At 42.4% G+C, this 21,271-nt stretch overlaps 2 protein-coding genes across 9 annotated transcripts in view; one reads left to right on the forward strand and one right to left on the reverse strand.

The window, feature by feature from the left end:
- prr36a (proline rich 36a) overlaps positions 1 to 13,374 on the forward strand; it is a 31,129-nt gene extending 17,755 nt beyond the window's left edge. For 2 of the 3 annotated variants that reach the window (XM_085277273.1, XM_085277274.1), the window contains exons 4-6: positions 4,472 to 4,653; positions 4,960 to 7,572; positions 9,452 to 13,374. In XM_085277273.1, coding sequence (XP_085133399.1) covers positions 4,472 to 4,653; positions 4,960 to 7,572; positions 9,452 to 10,428 — 3,772 coding nt within the window. In that variant the 3' untranslated portion in view covers positions 10,429 to 13,374. The remainder of the gene's footprint in view (positions 1 to 4,471; positions 4,654 to 4,959; positions 7,573 to 9,451) is intronic. The other variant, XR_014892762.1, reaches the window with a different exon arrangement.
- Positions 13,375 to 14,004: 630 nt separating this feature from the next.
- Positions 14,005 to 19,257, reverse strand: lg6h19orf67 (linkage group 6 C19orf67 homolog). Of its 6 annotated transcripts, none has more exons than XM_085277275.1 (8): positions 19,070 to 19,257; positions 18,685 to 18,818; positions 16,938 to 17,115; positions 16,722 to 16,866; positions 16,108 to 16,208; positions 14,754 to 14,927; positions 14,509 to 14,649; positions 14,005 to 14,432 (listed from the first exon to the last, which is right to left on the reverse strand). In XM_085277275.1, exons 2-8 carry the CDS (start codon positions 18,779 to 18,781, stop codon positions 14,309 to 14,311), a joined length of 960 nt encoding a protein of 319 aa, XP_085133401.1. In that variant the 5' UTR covers positions 18,782 to 18,818; positions 19,070 to 19,257; the 3' UTR covers positions 14,005 to 14,308. The 6 variants fall into 6 exon arrangements, with proteins under 6 accessions (XP_085133401.1, XP_085133402.1, XP_085133403.1 ...); XM_085277276.1 differs by having other exon boundaries at positions 18,685 to 18,821; XM_085277277.1 differs by having other exon boundaries at positions 19,107 to 19,161.
- Between the last annotated feature and the right edge of the window lie 2,014 nt (positions 19,258 to 21,271).

Consider the following 21,271-nt stretch of genomic DNA (forward strand, 5'->3'; position numbering starts at 1 on the left):
TGTTAGAGTCGGGCACAAACATCAGCGAGACATGACGTGCATTAGTCCTAAGCCTTGAATAGGGCTCGGCATTATGACAACTTTTTGGGTTTATATTTTTGTGTTATGCATTAATTTATACATTAATAGGATGCAGACAGTGTTATCCACACAACTGGATTCTACACATGCATGCACGAAGAGTATGTGTGAGCAATAATCAGCCTCCTTTCAAGTGAATTCTTCAGCCAGACACAAATTTCTTTGAGAACAGACACAAATTTGTTTTTCTTAAGCTCTGCATGTAAACTGTAGTCCATATTTTGTGTAGCGGCACATGAGTTCCTGCTGCCGGTTCTGGTCAGAATAATAGTTACTTAAATTCACTGAAATCAGTTTACCCTGTGACTGTACAGTATTATGATTGTTTAAACTTTAAATGGCTCCTGACTGAGAAACTGACTGCGTTTAGAAATCGTCCTACTATTTAATAATGTATAAAGCATTTTCCCCAAATTTGTATCTTTTTATTTTTTTCTTTAAAGATGATTTCTGGTTCACACTATTCAGCAGTATTCTTCTTTATTGCTCCAATCTTTGATAGAAATGCATACAACAGGCTTTAATGGTGGTGGGGGAAGACCTGCACAAAAGGGATCTCCTGTTGCTTGTAATTTCAGCTCTGCTTTGTGTACTGTATTATTATACTGCTATGAAAACAGTAGTTATTGTTAGCCAAACTATCCTGCAGGAGGAAGCCATATTGACAATTTCGTACATGTAAATATTTCATGTGGACTTGAGTAGCAGCACACTGCCTGAGACTAACCTCTTTCTCTCCCAACAGGAGAAGTGACTTAAAGTAATAAATCATTTAAAAAATAATTTTACCAATGGAGAAAGTGAATGAAGGGTACATAGGATTTGAAGATTGTGTTAGACTTATGAGCTTTTAAAAAATGGAATTGGTGCCTGGGAACAGTGGGGAATAAAATCTGATTGATCAGCAGTGCTGGGTCTGTGAACACTCATGAACAGTGAAGTCAGGAATGTTTTATTTATTTCAGGGTTTCTTAGCTACACCATGTAACAGACACAACATCACTGGGACAGAGACATCCTCCAGTCCTCTGAAGCAGATTAAGATTAATAACTGGAGTAGAAGCCAAATGCTGTCAGATCTGACATTTGCTTTGGTCCACTCTCCTCCGATGATGGGCTGTGGTGTCCTTGCACTGACTGAGCAATCCGTTCTTGTCCACCCCACCCCCTCTTCCCTTCTCTCTTCTCTGCCTCTTCATCCCTTTTCCCCCTGCCTTCTGTACATGCACAGTGCTGGGAATTTGGCCAGGAACTCCTTAAGTCCTCCTTAAAACTTCCACATCCATCTAAAATTCAAACTAATGTATCATTTACCTGCATGCACAATAAAATGCAGCCCATGTCATGTTCCTGAACAGTCTATAAGATGATTAATATTCAAAGGGTCACCATGGGAAATGGACAGAATTGCTGGTGGGCAGTTCTCCTGGATATGTAGATTTGGGATGCTAAAAGCAAAATTGCAATCGAAAATGCATTCAAATTTTATTTTATTTTTTTTAATTTTTTTTTGCATTATCCCTTTAGGGATGAAACAGTCATTTCTCACCAACAGTGTTGGCAGGGAGCAGGATTACTCCAACAGGAAAGACCCATGGCATCTGTCACACTGACAGTGGGTGCCTAGAGCATTAGAGCCAAAAACTGGCTGCACAGCTACCGCTAGGCTCCAGACTGCACTGAGTTGATTCATGCCTTGACTCTTTATTGTCAAGGAGATAACAAAGTCCATACAAGCCTTAGGAATGTGTGTGCCTCTGTGGAAGGAGTAAATCAGCTAGTTTTGGACAGGCTACAAACCAAACAAGGTACTGCAGGAGCTATCCATCTCACTCTACACCATTTGAAGTGATGTGAGTGGAAAGGGACTGTGGGGGGGGGGGGGGGCAAAGACAAAAGATTGTATAATTAAACTACAATCTGTCCAGTAGATCAGTAAAATAAAAATGTCTTATTTTTTTTAAGGATAAACTGATTTGATTAAAGTATAATGGATATACTTTTTATTTTGTTGAATATTCTGGTGTATTATATAAATGTGTCAAATTCAATAAAGCAAAGTGTAACAAAAAACAACACTGACTTACTAGATGTAGGAAAGGGGGTTGTAGATGGAGTAGGTGTGGCTTCCAAAAGCCCCTCAAGCTCATGTTTACACTTCCAGTTTTGGCAAAACAGATGTTGCAGATGCTCAGTGCATTAATGGCATGGGCATATTACGGCATCTGCTCTAAATATTAATATGACTGCATGGCACGGAAAGCCCATTACTTATCAGTGACTCCCCTCCTTTGTCGACCTTTGGCTTTCTGATGACCTCATGTTAGGACATTAACATCACATGGATGGCTGTTCAGAGCCTCTCATCTCTTTGGACTGTGGTTTGTATTGATTTCAGGCCTCTGTTGGCAGGAAATGTAATCTGTACTATTACATCAACAGCAGAACCACCAGCCACCACCCATAGACCATGTGTGAAGGCATTAATGGGGACTGTCTTTTCCTCTTTGCGCTGGTTCTCTGGATCAAAATTGATGAGTTGTGACTTGATATAAAACAGTGGAAGGCAGAGCAGGGTTGTTTGAGGTTATGTCTGTGAACTCCTGCTACTCTCTATGCCCATCACTTTACTGTCTTTTCTCTCTCACTCGCTCCCCCTGTAGATAAAGTCATTAACTCAATTTTGTCCACCTTGATTCCTCTTGTAATTGGGTGGTGCTTTCAGGTTATATTTTGCTTGGATGCAGTATTGGATAGGAAACGACTTCAGTAATTTTTTTCATAGTGGTGTGTTTTTTGTTTGTTTTTGTTTTTTTCCTGCTTTTTATCAGTACCCAAACTTAAGTCTGGGCTGATATTATCTCAATGTATGGCACAATTTGCTGTGTTTGGGCTGCCCTTTACATTACGATCCAAATCATCTGTCTGATAGCAGCCAATTACAACATCCCTTAGCTATGTCTGTACAGTGGCTGTCTGATCTCTAGGAAAACAGATGGCCATTGTAATGGTTATTGTAATGTGGGAGAAGCATGCAACCCAACTGAAAGGCATCAACATTATTGTGCATTCTCCTGTTCATGTCTGTATCAGCTACCAAATCAGCAGGCCAGGTCAAAAAGAGGAAGACGCAAGGAAGATTTTTGTGCTTGTGAAGAGTCCTCGTAGTTCCTGAAGGAAAAACTAGTCCGTCTTTGTTAGAAAAATGGTTTGCATGTGAATTTTTTACAGGCTGAGATTTTGCATTGTTTGTTCAATGTTTGTTCAATGAGTGCTGGACCTGCCTGCAGCTGCAATTTGCTCATTTAACCAGCTCTCTTTACTTGTAGGTCAGTTAAAGAAGTAGTGTACGACAGCCCAGGTGGTCGACTCCATTTAATTAAAAATAAAAAATAGAAATAAAATTGACAACACCTATGACAAATTATTAGTCAGCGAAATTACCTTCGCCACCTGCTAAAATTAAGCATGTTTAAAGCATTTATGTACTGGGTTCACTGTTCAAACCTGGAATCTTTTACAGTCTTTGTCTTGGAGCTTGCAGGCTAAAGACTGCCTAATGTCTGATGCACAAAGGCTGTTGATTGCTTCAGTGTGCTCCTGCTTATAGTCTGGTGCATTCATAGCTACTGAATAGGCGGCATGTACTTCTTTCTCCACACTGTCCACACAACGTCCTTTCTCATTAGTATTTCCAGTAGTGTGTATTCATCTGAAGCAAAATATTTCCTGCTGCGTGTCACATGTGAGGAAGAAAAACTGGAAATAATTGAGACTTGAAGCTGTCAGAAGCTCATGTATGAAAGTGTCTATAATGTAATATGAGACTCTGTTGTAGGCATAGTGTAAACGACGTGCGGAGGCAGATATACTGTGAAGGACTTACTAGGGAAGCAGTAAAAGGTGAGGTGTGTGGCAATAGTATGAGTTTTTGTAGTTGCAGTTGGTGTGACTTAGTAGATCACTGCAGTGTCTCATGAGAACTCCAGACTGAGTAGCAAATCAGGACCTTGGTGAAGAAGAGACTGTAAAATGTTCTTTGGGCCTTTTATGGCTATTAGTTCCCATATCTCTTCTCACTGTGCTTTAATCTTCAGTTGGTTGGGGATTTATATTTTTTTTCGTTATTTTTTGGGGGGGGTGAAGAAGGCATTATTACGTGGCTGTAGATGAAAGGTGCTGTTAATGGATTCCCATTGTTGAAATTACCTTTGTGGCTTATGTGTAGTTGATCATTTATTTATGCTCGTAAATGCATACAGAGGTGGAGTCTTTGATTTCATGCTTGGACTTTTGTTAACAAAATGAATGAACCACACAATAAAGCTGTGTGTTTAGGGTTTTTTTTTTTTTTTTTTTTTCACCCTTCATTGTTTTTCTCTGCCTGCAGGCCTTCTCCAGGTCTCTCAACTTCTAGACCTACGTCTGCTACATCCAGGCCTCCCACAGCTACAACCAAGCTCTCCACCGCTGCAACTGCCAAAACTGTTTCCAGAGTTAATACAGCCCCATCTACTGGCAGGACCACATCAGCACAGCCTAAACCACCAGCAGCAGCTGCTGCTAAGAAAGGTGAGAAGACAAGATACTCTTCTGAAGCAAAGTCCAATTTGACTCTGTATATCGGAGACCTATATAATGGTCAGATTTAATATCTGTAGTAAGTCTCAGCATATGTTTTTAGATATTAGTGAAAAAATGTTTGTGTGAATCTTTGGAATAGAAATGCCTTGTATTTGTTTCTACTTTAGCACTTTGTACTCAAATTAAAATAGTCAGCTACCTGCATTTGACTACTCATACATCAGCTGCATGATGATCAACCAGTAGGAGTGTATGAATTTATGTTTTATTAATTTTTATTTATCTTCTCACCAGATGTCACTCGACCACCACTTACTACACCAGTCAAGAAACCCACAACAGCTGCAGCTGCTACTACCAAAAAACCCGAACCCTTTAAACCTGTGGCCACCGTAAAGGTGAGCACTACATCTAAATCATCCACGACAAAGCCAGTGGACTCAAAGGCATCACAGTTCAAACCAACACAGCCTGCAAAACATGCCCTCACAAAGAAACCCGTCGCTTCTCAACGATCACTTGCCACTAGCAGACCACCCTTTGGCCAAACGCCACCTTCCTCTCCAGCCAACAAAGCGGCAAACGACATGCCCTCTAAAACAAAACGTGGACCCAAACCCACTCAGACTGTCCCACCATTCTCTGCCACCAAGAAGAAAGACGTTTCAAACACTACCACATCTGCTGAAGCGTCAGAGAGTAACGCAGCAGCTGCAGTAGCCGCTACTGCAGCTGCAGTTGCAGCTGGTACTGCAGCAGCAGCTGTGCTAACTGAAACGCAAGCAGAGGCCAAAGCAGCCTTACCACAAGAGTCATCCTTTGCTGCACCAGAGGAGGTGCCTGCCCCAGCTTTGCCTCAGGAGACCACTGCAGAGATGGCACCTCAAGAGGCCCCTCAAAGCCAAGAAGTGGCTCACTCTCCTCCACCGTGTTCTGAGACAACCTTACCAGAGAAGTCTCTGCTCAAAAAAGAAGTTGAAGGCAGTGCTCCCTTAACAACAACAGCACAGGAGCCAACCCCTTCGTCAGTCATGCCTTCATTATCACCCGAGGCCTCAACTCCAGACTTGTCAGAAGCGAATGTTGACTTGTTAACAGACCAGGCCTCCTCTGCATCTGCAGTCCTTCCAGCAGCGGCAAATGCTGTCCCTCAGATAGTCCCTCCGGCCAATCTAAATGAGGAAGAAGATGAAGAGGAGAGGGAGGGAAGCCAGCTGGTTTCTGTGTCTGAAATGAGTGGAACCACACAGCCCACAGAGGAGTCCCGCCCTGGGTCAGCTGGACTAGTTGGGGGGTCTGCTTGGAGAGCCGGTGGTGCCTTGCTCTCTGAGCTGGACTCTGAGGAGGTGAGCGGCAGTCAGCAGGGTGCATCTGAACTGAGCGCCCCTGGTGTCCTGGAGGGCACAGAAAGCACTGATGATCTGGGAGATGGTAGTCTCAAAGGAGCCATTGACATGGAAGGAGCCTCAGCAGGTTCTCCTGACTTTGAGAAGGTTCCTGACATACCAGTTAATGATTTTGATGAAGACGAAGATGACGATGAGGACGAGAATGATCGGGTGATTGACATGGATGTAGGCTCCGAGCGGGCAGATGAACCGCCAAGACCCAGGCATGACAATGATGTAGAAGAGGAGGAAGACGATGATGTGGAGATGGCGAGTGAGGGGGTGACTGAAAGTGGGTTAGAAAGCTACGGGAATGCAGATGAGGATGACTTTGCTGAGGATGAAAGGCTGGACAACTTGAACAGGGTGGCCCAACCACCACCTCCGCCGCCTCTGCTGCCTGCTGCACCAGCTGCTCAGTGGGAACAGCTAAACCCTTTTGCAGATCCCTGGGCAGAACATCAACAGCAACAGCGGGTTCTTGATCCTGAGCTGGTGGGAGCAGCTGCAGCAAGCCCTTTAGCAGACCCTTTGCGAGCAGATTCTGAGACCCCAACGCAGACCTCAGCTCATGCCTGGCTGGAAATGGGATCTGCCCCTTTTGTTCATGAAAGCTTAGAAGTTCCCCATCATTTGTCTATCAAAGAGGAGCCACAAAATCTAGAGGGCCAAATGTACTTTGATCAGACCAATACAGCTCCAATGCAGACTGCGCACCCACCCCCCCTCTCTGCACCTGGAATGTCTCTGTCAAGCACCGTTAGCAGTGAGACCAGCACACCTGAGGAACTGGGGGACTATAACCGAGACGTAAAGCTCCAGCCACAAAGTTCACAAACCCCAGTGCTTTCTCCACAGCCTGATCTGGAGGGAGGAGATGAGGAAGAAACTGAGCCAGAGACCCTCCCTGCTGATGAAGTTTTGGGAGGCCCTGCAACTGCCCCAACCTCCAATCCGTCCTCATCCTCAGTAACAGAAGATGAGGCCAGTGACACGGAAGGAGAAGCTCAGCTGGATGATTCCTTGGAGACGCCACTAGTCTCCAACATAACCTTTGACAGCCAGCCTTCAGCCCAGCGCTGCCTGTCCACTGTGGAAGAGGGAGAGGAGGCTGAGACGGAGACAGAGGGCCGTGCAGGGGAAGACACCACTCCACCCTCGGCTACTTCACTGGCATCCTATGGCTTTGACACAATCACCACAACTTCAAACTCCAACGCTCAGTCCACAGGGGAGAACTGTATCAAAAGCCCTGGTATTTTCTCCTTGGAGGAGCTGCCCGAGGAAGCCAAGGAGTCCTGTTTGATCCCACAGCCGTGTCTCGCAGAGCAGCAGTACATAGAGTGTGGGAAGCAGGAAGGAGAGTCGGCTCAACATGTCAGAGAGGAAGCGCCGGGGTCAGATGAAGCGCCAGATCGTTCATCCACTCACCGTTTACAGCAACCAGAGGAAAACCTGGATGATGCCCAGCCTCCATACTATTCTGCTGTGTGTGATAAAACTGAGGACTCTTTTGCAGGTAACGTATAGTTCATCATCTCCCTAACAGCCCAAATCATGACCCTGTCCTCCTTTTGGCCCTGTAGACCAGTCTCCCCTTAATATCAGTTAGATTTCTTGTTGTTTGATCTGCAATCTTTGGGTGTGGATGTAATCAAAGTTAAACTCCCAAAAAAAGGAAAAAAGAAACGGAGAGCAAAAACAGGACAACCATGGCACTTCAACCTGATATTAAATTTCCATTTAGAGCATATGGCTTCAATTCCTGTATGTGCAATAGCTATGTCTATTTCCATGTAATGTGTGAGCGTGCCTGGGTTTTGGTTTCTGTTCAACACAGAATTTTGTGGCTGCCCTGAACTGGCATGGATGTGACTTGTCTGTTTACAGCTCTTAACGACGGAAACATAACAAAAGAAATGTGGAATGATGTTTCCATGTGTATTTATCCTGTTGCATTTTACTGAACTAAGAAGCTAATGGCTAATCATGAGATTCTGATTGTATGTTCATGTTTGAGTTTGCTCTCCTACATTACACAGGCTTAATCTTCTTGCACTTTAAATTGTACCCTGTCCTTTTTTTCTTTTGTTCGTCCATCTTTTTGGAGTAATGAACCTTAAAACTTTAAATAAAGATTAGATTTTTACTGTGATTTATCCTCCTACTCTACAGTTTATTTTTAAGTGGGCATTTGGGAACGGCGTGTAAATGCTTTTCATTGATATATGGATTTGTATCTATAATAAGTCCTCACATTACTGCTATTAAACGTATCTCCTTTTAATAACTGTCATACACTTGCAGAGAAACATACTTGAGTTATACTTTTATCTTGAAAATCGGACTTGGTAAGCAGTGAGACTCATCAAATGGTCTAAATATCACAAACTGAATGAGTGAACTGATCATTCGCTAAATCAGACCCTCGAACACATCTCAAGCAGCCAAGAAGTTTGAAGCCTCATCGTCGGGCATCGATGGAACCAGCTCTGCTCATTCTTCTTCTACTACTGCAATTTCCCTCCAGTTCACTGAGGGTGTGTTGCTATTTCAGCTCTTTTCTACTACCCTTTTAAGCATTCTCGCTGCACTGTGTTAATGTTAACAGAGCTTATGCATGTCAGTGTTGCACACTGGGTTGATTTCATCTCATTACTTTGGATTGGTGTGTTTGGGGACAGCTCGATAGCTTGGCTCTAGAACAATATCTACCTTTTTTCTTTTTCCATTTGAGTTCTTCTAAAGCCAAGCTATGATTTTTGGTTTCTCTTGTGATGCTGGATGTCTGAAAATGCATGGAGAGCTTTTGCATGCATCACTGGTTGTCTAACTATAAACTCTGTTCACGGGTGATGACTGTCAAGAGCTTGCAGTAAGCTTTTCTTTGGTTGTTCATGTCTCACTGTATTTGATAGTGATTGCATATACAGGAAGTTTGGCTGCTTTTTTTTGCATATTTACAAAAAAGAAAAACACGAAACAAACCTTTTGCTCTCTGCACAAATTTCCCACCCTCGGCCCAGTCACTGCCCTGAGTCACCTCACCTTAGGAAACAATTTTATTGTTTTGTTTTGGTGTGTTGAGATTTTTTTTTTTTTTCTTCTCATTATTGTTTTAATTATTTAAACCCCTCTGACAATGCCACACTGTCACTTGCAAAATTACAGATAACTGCTGGTCACTTTGGTGCTGTAGGCTACCGGCAGACGTTCGGCCTTGGCTTTACAGCGCTTTCATCATTTCTTTATCTAGTACAAGCCTTTAAAGGCTGCCCTTTCCCTCTACACCCTTTCTGCTTGTACTCACACTGCACCGCTGTCACTGTCCTGCTGCCTGTTACCTTCTGTTGTATGTCATGCTACTTGAATCTTCCTTCCCACTTCCTCTCTCACAGGCTTCACTGCACTACCGCACCCTCACCGCCGCGATCACGCAGCATACACCAGAGCCTACTATGACATTATCAAACCTCACAGCGCCGGCGTTACCCCACCGAGGTTGACCTGTGCCGACCTCCCTCCCAGGAGCCTCGAGCAGCAGGCGCTGAGCCCTCAGCTCCGCAGGCTGGAGCAACATCAGAGACAGCTGCAGGAGCTGGAACAACGTAGGGAACAACAGAGCAAACCACTTGAGGAGGCGGAGCAGGAGAGGAAGAGGAGGCAGGAAGAGGAGCAGAGAAGGAAGAAAGAGGAAGCTGAAGAAGAAATAAAGCGCAATAAAGAGGAGGCAAGGCGGATAAAGGAGCAAGCAGAGGCAGCCAAGAAAGAGGAGGAGGAGCTTAGACAGAGGAGAGACCTGGAGCTGCAGCTGCAGCAGCAACAAGAGGAGCTGAAGCAAAGGCAGCAAATCATGCAATGGCAGCAGGAGCTACAGCAGTCTAACAAAGGTCAGACGGTGTTGCTGTCCCCCTCCTCTGCCCTCTGCACCATCTACGAAGCCCTGGAGAACAGTGATGAAGAGGAAGTGGATGGTGAGGAAGAAATAAACGAGCTAAAACCTACTAAACACAAGGAACCTAAGCAAAAGGACGTTCACCATCCTTCCCAGGATGGAGAAAGTTCCTCCCCTTCCCAGTCTCCAGAGCGGCCTCCACCCTTGGATCTGGACTGGGGGAAGAAAGTGGACATAGTCCAACAGCTGATTAATCAGACCCTGCTACTGAATGGAGATAGTTGCTCCTCGCTGCTGTTGTTGCCAGGAGGTGCAGGAGGCACACTAAGCCCCCTGGAGAGCAGCATGTGGCCCAGTCTGCTGCCTTCACTCGCTCCTCCCTCTGCCACGGTCACCTCCGTGAGTAGTTTCTCCCCCGAGGCCACGGGCAGTTCGCCACAGGGGGAGTGGACGGTGGTAGAGCTGGAGACTCACCACTGAAGGACCAGTCACGCATTCATACAGGGAACGTGACACAAGTCCTGCCAGTTTATGCACACACCACAGGGTGACGAACAGTCTACTGTATAAACTCCCGATATTCACTCCTGGAGAAGAGCCGTATGGATTGAGGTAAACATTTTGGGCTGGGCATCATCAATATTACATAATCTGATAAGGAACATAAATGAGATCACACTTAAGTCACTTGCAATTTTCAGAGTACACGAAGGGATCACAAAGGCAAATTGTATTACTCTGCCCAGACCCATGATCATGTGGTGCTGTAGATCAGTGGTTCCCAACCAGGGTGGCGAATGACTTTGTTCCACGCACTCTTTATTTTTTTTAGACTTTCTTTGAATCTTGTTTTTCTTCCAAACTACTGAGTATGTCTACTTACTGGGGGCTTTGAAAGCAGCTAAAATTCAGAGCTGTGGCAAAAAGTGACCAATGTTATTTTTAAGAGATGGAACCACTGCCCCGAGTTAATTTCAGAGATGATGGTTTTTCTTCCTGTACTGTGAAAACAAGCACAAACAAAACTGTTACCAATGTTTGGTGGTGCTACAGTTGAATTATTGGCTGGTTCTCCAAACACGTTGCTGTTAATTAATGCAAAAAGGTTAATGAGTAAGACTCTCAGGCAGTATTTAAGATGGTAAATTAAACTAAATGGACTGAAAAGGTGAAACGTCTTTAGGTAAATATTTAAAATTCTTCTCTGCAAGTAGGAAAAATGTTCATTGCCAACACTATAAAGAGAAATGTATCCATAGCGTCAGTTACCGTATGTTTGGTTGTATTTCTATGCTCGTTTATTTTTACTATTCTGAATGAGAAAAGGGATCAGATTAGAGCCCGAGCTGAAAGGACAGCAAGGACAATTTTAAAGAAAACAAACAAATCAACCAATGTCAAATTTTTGAATTGCCAAACATTAGTCTTAAAATTCTAAATCAGTCAGGCTTGACTGATATTCAAACCCGATTTTTAGGTCTGCTTTAACGTGCATGTAAAACCAGGCAAGACTGAAGAACAGGACCTGAGCTGTGACACCGCCTGAGAGCCTCCGCTGAAAGCCTCTCACTCTGCAGGCGAAGAACCCGAGCTTCATCTCTGCCGATGAAACTCAAGCAGATGAGCACAACCTGACGCCGCACGCTGAAACTCAGCACCTCACTTACCTCTCGCACAACTCTAAACACCAACTTTACACACTAGAACATCACACACCTGAAACCATACGATCACTAACAGACTCCCATCATGCACCACATCTATTGACTGACAGGGTGGAACTGGACACTGTTGCTGAATCTCTGTACTCACGCGCACACAGTGCCAAACAGCAACTGCTGATCCCAGTAAGGCAAACTGTTCCTCACTTGAACCTGCGAATTATTTTTTTTTTTTTTTTTTTTTTTTTTTTTTTTGTGTGGGTGTTTGTTTTTGTTTTTTTTTGTTTGTTTTTTTTTTTTTTTTAAATCAAAGCCATACCTGTTAATTTGTTTGTGTTTACATGCATCATCATCACTTTAGGTAAAAGTGGGAACACACTCAGATTGCACTTAATTCAATTCCTTATAGTGTTTTAAATTTTTACCCGTTCAAATCTAGTTATTCTTGAGGCCTAGACGTCCCTGTTGTCCTATTTTAATGTAAGTTATTCCAGATTGAGGTAAAAGAAATCGTTAGATTAGGACAAGATGAAGGAAATGATGTCAGTCTGAGCTGCTCAGATCGCATTTCCTCACCAAAGGTCAGTACAACCTGTGGTCTGTGCAACCCCTTTGAAACACTGGAATCAGGTTTTAGTAAGCTTGTGTTCTTATCATTATTATCATTGTTTAGAATGGACAGAACTGGTTAGTGTTTAAATGCTTTTGCAGGATCTGTAGCCCAACGTTATATTTAAAGTCTTCCTTAGGTTCTCATACTTGCGTTGCTTCAGTGACAGACTGCATGCTTTAAGGCCAGCTGTCAGATGCAGATTCAACGCAACCACTGAGCTCTGGGTTTAACCGACACTGCTGTGAGGTGCGAGGAGATGTTTAAAAGTGCCATATGTTGATGTCCGTTTGTGTTTAATTCTGCTTCTAGTTGTGAATCTAAATGGAGGGCTCATAAATCTGGCACTCGTCGCCCCTCCCCTCCATCCACATCCTGTTGAGTCAGTTCTTGGCTCGCTGCCTTGGCCTTTCCGCTGTGGATCAGTGGCATAAAGACCGAATTGTGTTTGATAATGGAATTCAAAGCAGGGACCCGAATATTAAACCGCAGACTGAGACTCGATGTTCGGTACTTTTGCCCTTTCCCACGATTGGCTCCAGCAGAGAGTCCGCCACATGTTCGAGCGTATTCTAAAGTTTGCATTCCTGCAGCTCCAGGCGGGGAACACGTGGCGCTCAGTATTTTTTATGTCCTTGGTGTGTTTTCAAGTATTTGCGGGTATATCATTAAAGACTGATCACTGTAATGAAGGGATACTCCACTTTACTTTTGTACTTCAGAGTTTTAGAGTTATAGTAGCAGTTTTAAGAGTTATATTTAGATTTTTATTGAATAGAGAATGAAAGATGTTGAGTGTAAATGGTAGATTTTATTCTAAGTAAATTGCCTTTCTTCATGTTCAACCAACAGGACTAATGAGCTGAATGGTTACAAGGTCAAACTGAACACATTTCGTTATTTACTTGGGCTCAGAGTCCGTCGGTCTCTCATTTGCTTTGTAATTTATTGAAAAGGAAGCCTGTGTGTGCTCCTTTAATGTCTTCATGAACCGGGTGAAATGAACCGAATCGGGCCGTCTCGCTCAAGGCCCAGACCGTGGCAGCTTGTTCTGAAGTGTAATGTCTTTGTTCATTTCTGTAGGCAAATCTGTGATTGTGTGTAATTATTACAATGCAATGTTTCATGTAAATAAAATGGGTTTTTTTTTAATAACACTTTGCCTTTTCTCAACATGAGCGATTACAAATTGTACAACTGTGGGAATGTTGAAAACATCAGACATGAACTCTGCAGAAATCTTTTACAACCTAAAAACCATACATGCAAACTTCACAGTATTGAACAACTTCACCTCCTCAGGTTTTCAGGCGCCTCTGTGTTTTTACAGCTAACAAAAGTAGAACAGTTTCTCTTCTGATGTCCAGATGCAAACTAAAAGACACTGAACCTTCTAACAGCTGGACATTCTAGGGTTCGTGCGCAACAGGCTTTGTCTACTTTAAAATATGATGGCATGTGCACTAATAGAGACACGACCTATTTACAGCCCCTTCAGACATGCACCGCTTTCCCAGAGTTCCCACAGATGTGTTTAAGACGCTGTCCTTTTATTTTTAAGGTTAAGGATTGGTTTCCAGATGTCATCTGAACAGCTCAGCTTCAGGTCTAAAGGTGCCTCCTGGTCAATTGCCATCAACAGCTGTGATGCTAATATGACTGAAGTAAATGTAGTAGGATTTGTTTATGCCGAGTCACAGTAGTACAAGACTCTAGATGTCGATATGGGTTAATCAGATGAGCAGAGAACAGCCTCTTTATTGTTTGCAGTAACGTTAAAGCCCGTCTGGGTGGGGCAGGACACAACTCTCAATCACTGCTGCAGGAGTGTCTGAATGAAGCGGTGAACGTAAAAGTAGCATGCCTGAATGCAGTCGCTGTGACCAACCAGTGAAGTGGTCACGTATCGCAAACAACACGGAAACACACAAATACTTAATTCTTGCTCTGACGTCCAAACTGAAACTAGATGTTCAAACGTCTCGCATCAGCTGGATGCAGATGAATCGGCAACACGCTGCATTCAACGTACTTTAAACCTTGAACAGTTTCTTAGGTCTTGTATAAGGCACCAAAACGATGCTCGTTGCTAATCTGTCTCCAGAGTCAAAAGCAGCTTCATCAGGGAGTCTGTAGCCTTGCAGCTAGACGGCTCGTCCTCACCCAGAAACAAGAGTCTGTGGTAGTTGGCCAGAGGGACCTCACACAAGATCCTGAGACATGAACACAGATGAGTCAGAAAATCCTAATCGGGGACACAGCTCAGAGTTTTCATAAATAGCAGCCTACCAGTCATTTATATCATCTGAGTTGGGATCCGGGTCCACCTGCACCCAGCGACCAATGGACCAGATCCCCTTCAGATCATCATGACTGCAGCTATCATCAGCCTCTCTGTGTGGCCTGAAATCCTCACAGCACAGGAAGTAGCTTGAAACCCAGGAATGACACATGAAAGGTGAGAAGTTTTAATGACTTAAAGTGAGCAAGAAATAGGAAACGGAACATGGAGATGCTTCAACATCCAGACTCACTAATCAGTTTCTGCCTCTTTCTCTTCATCGTTGTGGAGTTTCTCCACGTTCCAGCGCATGCGTTTGTACAGCCCCGTGTTGACCTGGGAGAGGTACGGCGTGGGTACACAGTAACGGAAAACTGTCAGCCTCAGGTGGCCGAGCTGACTCTGGCCGATGCAGAACTGAGACACGCTGGGAACAAAAACGCAAAAGATGTTGATGTTCAGAGTGAAAGGTTTATAGCAACAGTCACAGTGTTGGGGTTGTGCAGAGAAGACGAAAATGATGGGAGTATTAAAAAAAAGAATCACAAAATGCTGATTCTCAACAGTAGGTTCTGCACGCAGGTGCAAAGAAAATGTGAAGTAATCTGTAGGACAGGGAAGAAATGTGACCACATGAGGTTTAAAATTATTACAGGTTTATGTGTGACAGCTAAACAGTACTAGATATAAAATGTGGACATGAGCAGAAACAACAGGAGGATGAGGATTTGGAGAATCATAAGTTAGTCACATTGATAACTTGTAATGACGTAACAGTTTCAAAAGTTTAAATAAATACATCAGTGGCATGAATGTCATGGTAAATTTTGGCTTTTTTAATTATAGAATCGAACTGTTCTTTTTCCAGGGTGGAATAATTGCACCGTATACATCTTCAGTAACAATTGGGTGCACAAGTTTGAATTTATTTTGGATTGACTCTAATCCATACAGAGTCAAAGTATACATACATTCCCGCTAATATGCTCATGGAATAATTCTGGCTGGATATTGGCTCCAGCAGTTTCATGGCAGGCTTGAGCTTTGCTGGCTCCTGGATGGTTCCTGAGCATCCTAACCGATCCCATCTGTGGGTGACCGTTTGGGTCTGCAGTTAGAAATGGCTCCAAAAGAAGACCTTCCTGACTTCTATAAATCTACAATTCTCCTCCTTAGATCTTCAGAGTTCCTCGGACTTTCTCATTGTTCTAAATCCAATGTGTGCTGTCCAACAAATCGTTTTTATGCAGCAAAGAGAAACTACCAGTTTTAGTCAATCATGATCACTAACACAAGGTTAATGTGTATTAGTCAGGCTTGGCCTTGTCAAGTTAGAGTTCATTATAGAATCTCCATCTCCACTTATTACAGGGCTTGAGTGAGTTAATTTATATTTTTTGACTTTAGAGAAAATCCAAAATAAATTCAAACTTGTGCACCCAATTCTTGAAAAAGAACGGTTCAAAATTTTAAAAGCATGACATTCATTCCCATAATGAGTGGATGCAAACTTCCACCCACAACTGTAGCTCGATAAGACTAAATTCTGCTTCATAGTACAAACACACCGTAAACAAAAGCAAGTATTCGTTTGCATAAGCGTGCACCTTTGTGGCTCCTTCTCATCCAAACTGAGAAGATTGTAGCTGGAACACCTCAGCAGCATCTGCTCCAACTTGTCACACAGCTGCTGTGAGAAGTCCAACAGCTGCACACACACATACACACAGTTTAGAGTAAATATAAACCACAAAATTTTCAAGTTGTAGACACACACGGCACCGATACACCTTCCGCTCGGGCAGTTTGTTCCAACAGCTGATGCACACACTGTTCTGAAGCGACTGACCACAACAACATAGGATTCATTTCTTATATGAAGTGCAATAAGCTTTCTGTCAAATACATAATTTAACTACTCAACAGATGAACCTGTTGCTTCCAATCAAAGTCAACTACAGTGGTGCGAAAAGTGTTTGTTGCCTACATGATTTCCTTTATTTGAGATTTTCAAATCAATTTAATTAACAAGTAAACAAATGTTTTTTCTAAATGCAGGTGTTTATCATCAAGAGGTGGGGGGGGGGTAAAAAAAAACCCTACAACTTCAGCAATGTTTATGGTGTTTGAAATTCCTTTTAGCTTGCAATCTGAGCATGGTAACTTCCCAAACTTTTCATATGCATGAGGAAAAAAATGCTATAAAACTGTGAAAATTTACCCTTGTGCAACTCTCAGCTGGCAGAGGGTTGCTTTGGGACACGATGCTTCTGGTTAGGTGTTCCAGGTGGTTAAAGAAAGGCTGACAGGTGTACAGGAAATTCTGCACAGCAGTAACTACAGTGTCCCTGCTTACACACTTCTGCCTGCCAGGACACAAAAAACCTTCATGATACAGAGAAATGACCAAAATGAGTGCAACAAAGCAGGAACCTACCCCTGGATGAGGCAGTCAAGTACGCAATCTGTTTTGCTCAAGAAGAACTGGAGCTGCAGCCAGATGCTTTTCTCAACCTGGCTCAAGTCTGGGCAGCTGCTGCACCCATATTTACCACAGGATGGCGCCACAGCAACGTCAGCTAAAAACGATAGTTGCTTCTCCGCCTCTGAAACACCTAATCATGTGCATAAACACAGAGAACAGCATGATGATGATCGCTTCACAGTGTTCTTTCATTAAGGTTTAATATTTTCTGAAAAAGAAATACAAGAATTAGAAACTTTGGAGACAGAGATATTTTTAGAGTAATGCTGACTGCAAAGAAAGCCATTACCAAAAACGTCTCCATACTGTTTACTACATGATGGAGAGGCTGATGTTCTCCTGTAGGTTTAAACCACATCAATTTACAGGGTTTTGGATCAGACTGGAACGATTTCATTTTGATTGGTTTGTTTCTTCAAATGTTTATGAATTTATGAAAGAAAAATTATAAAAGTAACAGTAAATGAAAAGGGTTGTTAGATGTTTATTTACATTTTATGTTGTTTTTTAAAATTGGTTTTCTTTTCTTGAATTAGTATTATGTTTTTTCCGATTCATTATTTATTCATTTTCTACTTTTTATTTTTTTTAGGAGAAAAACCATGCACGCCTGTGATCAAAACCATTTTTCACTTTATATTTATTACTAAACATTTAAAAGAATTTTACTAAACCATAAAATGAATGGTGCACATGTGCTATACCCACATAAATTAAAACATAATAGAAAACAGATGATGGTAAAACACCTCTTTATACAGCCTCCTGTGTTCCAGTCTCTACATCACTTTTGTGGTGCGATTACACTAAAACAAATGTGTAACCGTGATGTTCCTACAAATTCATGTATCGATCAGCTGACTCTAACTTTATGTCCAAACTACTCAAACTGAGCTAATGCACTCATTTCTAATCTCTCCTGCTCACTCTGCCTCCTGTCATTTTGCTAATGCTGGCGTCTCCAAACCATACATCATAGCAGGTCTCACTACCATAATGCAACTTTATCACTCTTTCTGCTTCTCCAAACAGTCATCTCGACCCACTCCACCCTCCAATCACTGTCTGCTTCACCTTTCTTGTGCACTATCCATTAAATTGGATGGTTGAACCCAGATATTTCAATTCAGCTACCTTTACTTACTGTCCTTCTTGTATCTTCACTGTTACACCTCAGACTCATGTATTCTGTCTCGCTTCTATTGACTTTCATTCCTCTTCTCTCCAGAGCATACCTCCACCTCCTCCTCATTAATCCATCTGTTATTCCTACCACACACCTGTATTCATACATGTCCTGCTGGCCAGCCTTGTAATCCTCTATCAAGGCACCGACAGCAAATTCTTAGTAGTGCTCTTTGTCATCATTAAACCATACTGGCGATCAGCGATTGCCACCTCTCTCCTTAAACTAGCTTAAACGATTCTTTCCCACAGCTTCATAGTATGTCTCATCGGCTTTATCCCTCTGTTGTTACTACAGCTCTTACACTTTTGTTCTTGAAAATAAGTACCACTTCTTCCCCGTTTCTTCCTCTAACTCTCCAAAACGGTGTTAAACGGTGCCCTCTCTTTTAAACATCTTCATACCTCCACAGGTATGTGATCCGGACCAGCCACCTGCCCACTCTTCATCCTCCTCCTAACAGCCAATTTTCTTTTGCACTGACATGTACTACAGTGTCTTCTACCCTCTGACCTGTATATGTGCCGATTTGCAGACGGTCCTTGCCGTCTGAATCCTGTAGATCCAGATCCAGGTGTTGCCCTGATGCTGACACTTCAGTGACCGACATGCTTCCCGCTGCAGGCAAGTGGACGTTAACTGAACAGCTGCTGAAAATCAAACTACATTAGAGAAGCATTTCTGGCTTTGCCACAGGCATCACGAGTGAACTCTTTACTAACGTCCTGCTAATTCACGATAACACAGCGATCTAGCTAGCTATGAGACGCAAACACGAAAAGAAAGTGAAATTTGGCAGCAAAATACTGTTTTTATTAGAATTAACGAAAATGATTGTTAAATGTTATGCTGGGATCGCCCCAGCTCACTAGCACATTTACTGGGAGCCGGCGTTTACCATTAACAACTTCGCTAGCTTAGCTGTTAGCCGTTACCCTTCTTTTGCACGTCAGCCTCTTGTCCAAGGTCAAAGGTCCCTGCCTAGCAACAAAAAAGTAAATAAAAAAAAATAAATCACGTAAAGTTATAAGCTTCACGATTTTACACTGCCTGCAATTGTGCGTTTTCTTTATTTTTCTTTATTTTTTAATTTAATTTTTTATTTGACACTGAAAAGCAACAGAACAAAACCACATAAATGGGTCTCTGAGTCAAAATTTCCACCTAATAAATTGAAATTTCAAGATATCTTGAAATTCCGAATTAACTTTCGAGATACTTAATTCATAACTGAAAATTTTGACTCAAGTCCCTGAGACTTGGTTTAACTTTTATTTAATTTTTTTATTCATTATTTTCCCTGTGGCAGAAAGAAACCGATTTTTTTTTTTCTTTTTCTCCTGCAGCACAAATATGCTAAAACAGATGCGCTGGAGCAAATGATAGCTGATTATTATTGATTTTATGCCACATATTTGAATTATTGTTATTGTGAAATTGGGGGAAATCTTAAACTAACACTGAAACTAATACAAATCAAACTGAAAATGAACAGTTTCTACAGTTGAAAACTAAAGTGAAACTTTCAATGCGGCTCTGGAAAATGACTGAAACTAAACTAAACTGAAACCTAAATACTACTACTACTACTAATAATAATGAAAACAAATTGAAAACACTACATTTTAATAGGTCCTCTTTAAACATTTGTTTATAGGCAGATATCAGCCAATATGACAAATACCAATATAAAACTAGTGCTTGCATTTCAAAGCTTGTGCAAATACACCTAATTTTGTTTTCAGTCCCTCCTTCATACAGAGAGAGATTAACCATCATGCCGTGCTCTGTTAGCAGATATCACCGAGATAAGAAAAGTTTTTCATAACCTAAATAACTCCACCCCTCAGAACAACTGGACTAAAACATCTGTGTGGAAATTTTAACAGTTTATTACAGACATCTGTTTGCCTTATCATGAGTTATTGCTGCCTTTCACTGCTCGAGTCAGCTCTTTGATGACCGTAGGTGACTCAGCTGTATTAAGTTTATCGTTATGAGCCTACACATTTAACATATATTTAGGATATGGTATGTGAGTCCTCTGTCCCTGCTCTTGTCCTCTGCCCCCGCTGAAAGATTTTCATGATGCAAATGAGATATGCAAATGTGCATCAGTTTATCTTTGTTAAATCTAACACAGACACCCACTCACACCACCCTAACATCAACTGACCCTGTCATGAGCTTCTCTCTCCCACACGCAGGGTTTGTATTACATTATTATTAACATTTCTGCTCAATGAGAGAGTATCAGCCTGTTAAACAGGTGGGCCTCCATAGCTGTAAATCTGGGTTTTTTTATGGCTTTTCAAAGGCAAGGTTTTTCTTTATTGATGTAAACGTGAAAGTGGGATGGCTAATGGTGTGTTATAATCTGTATTATGTGTTGTTCCAATGGCAAATTACTTGTCTTCAGACACTTGAGACCTGTAGTTTTGGTCATAAAGGGCTGGAAGTGGTCAGCAGCAATACTGGAGTAAGCTGGGGTGTTTAAATGATGCTCTTTCGGTACAAAGGGGCCCAAAGTGTGCCAAGAAAATATCCACCACAAAATTACACCACCACTACCAGGCTGAGCTGTTGATAAGGGGCAGGATGGATCCACGGTTTCATGTTGTTTTACGCTGACCGTTTGGGTGTTGGAGCAGAAAATAAGACTCGTCAGACCAGCAAATTTCATCCAAATTTTCTGATGCCCAGATAATTTGGGGTGAGACTGTGCAACTTTTAGCCTCAGTTTCCTGTCTTTAGCCGACAGGAGTGTTAGTTTCCATTTAATATTATTTATAAAACAATATATAATAATCAGGTACCTTCAGGCTGAAGTTGTACTGCGGTTGTTATTCTTCATTTTTCGGTGAGACAGGCTGTTGTACATACTGATGTAGATCTATTTTGTTTATGTATTTGTGTGTATTTACTGAATAGAATCACCATGAGGCAGGTAAAGGCTCTGCGTGCTTTACAAATTCAACAGTTGGTTCATTACAAGGTAACAAGCAGCGCTGCAGCATGTCACATGACCTATCCTGCGCGCCCCCGCTGCCCCGCTCTGGACCAATGAGCAGCCCGGTCGATTTGGAAGGGCGTCGGGAGC

This window comes from Mchenga conophoros, linkage group LG6 (genome assembly GCF_057382185.1).
Source record: "Mchenga conophoros isolate Kocher_MC1m ecotype Shallow Benthic linkage group LG6, M_conophoros_male_GT1.1, whole genome shotgun sequence".
In the NCBI taxonomy this organism is placed as follows: Eukaryota; Metazoa; Chordata; class Actinopteri; order Cichliformes; family Cichlidae; genus Mchenga; species Mchenga conophoros.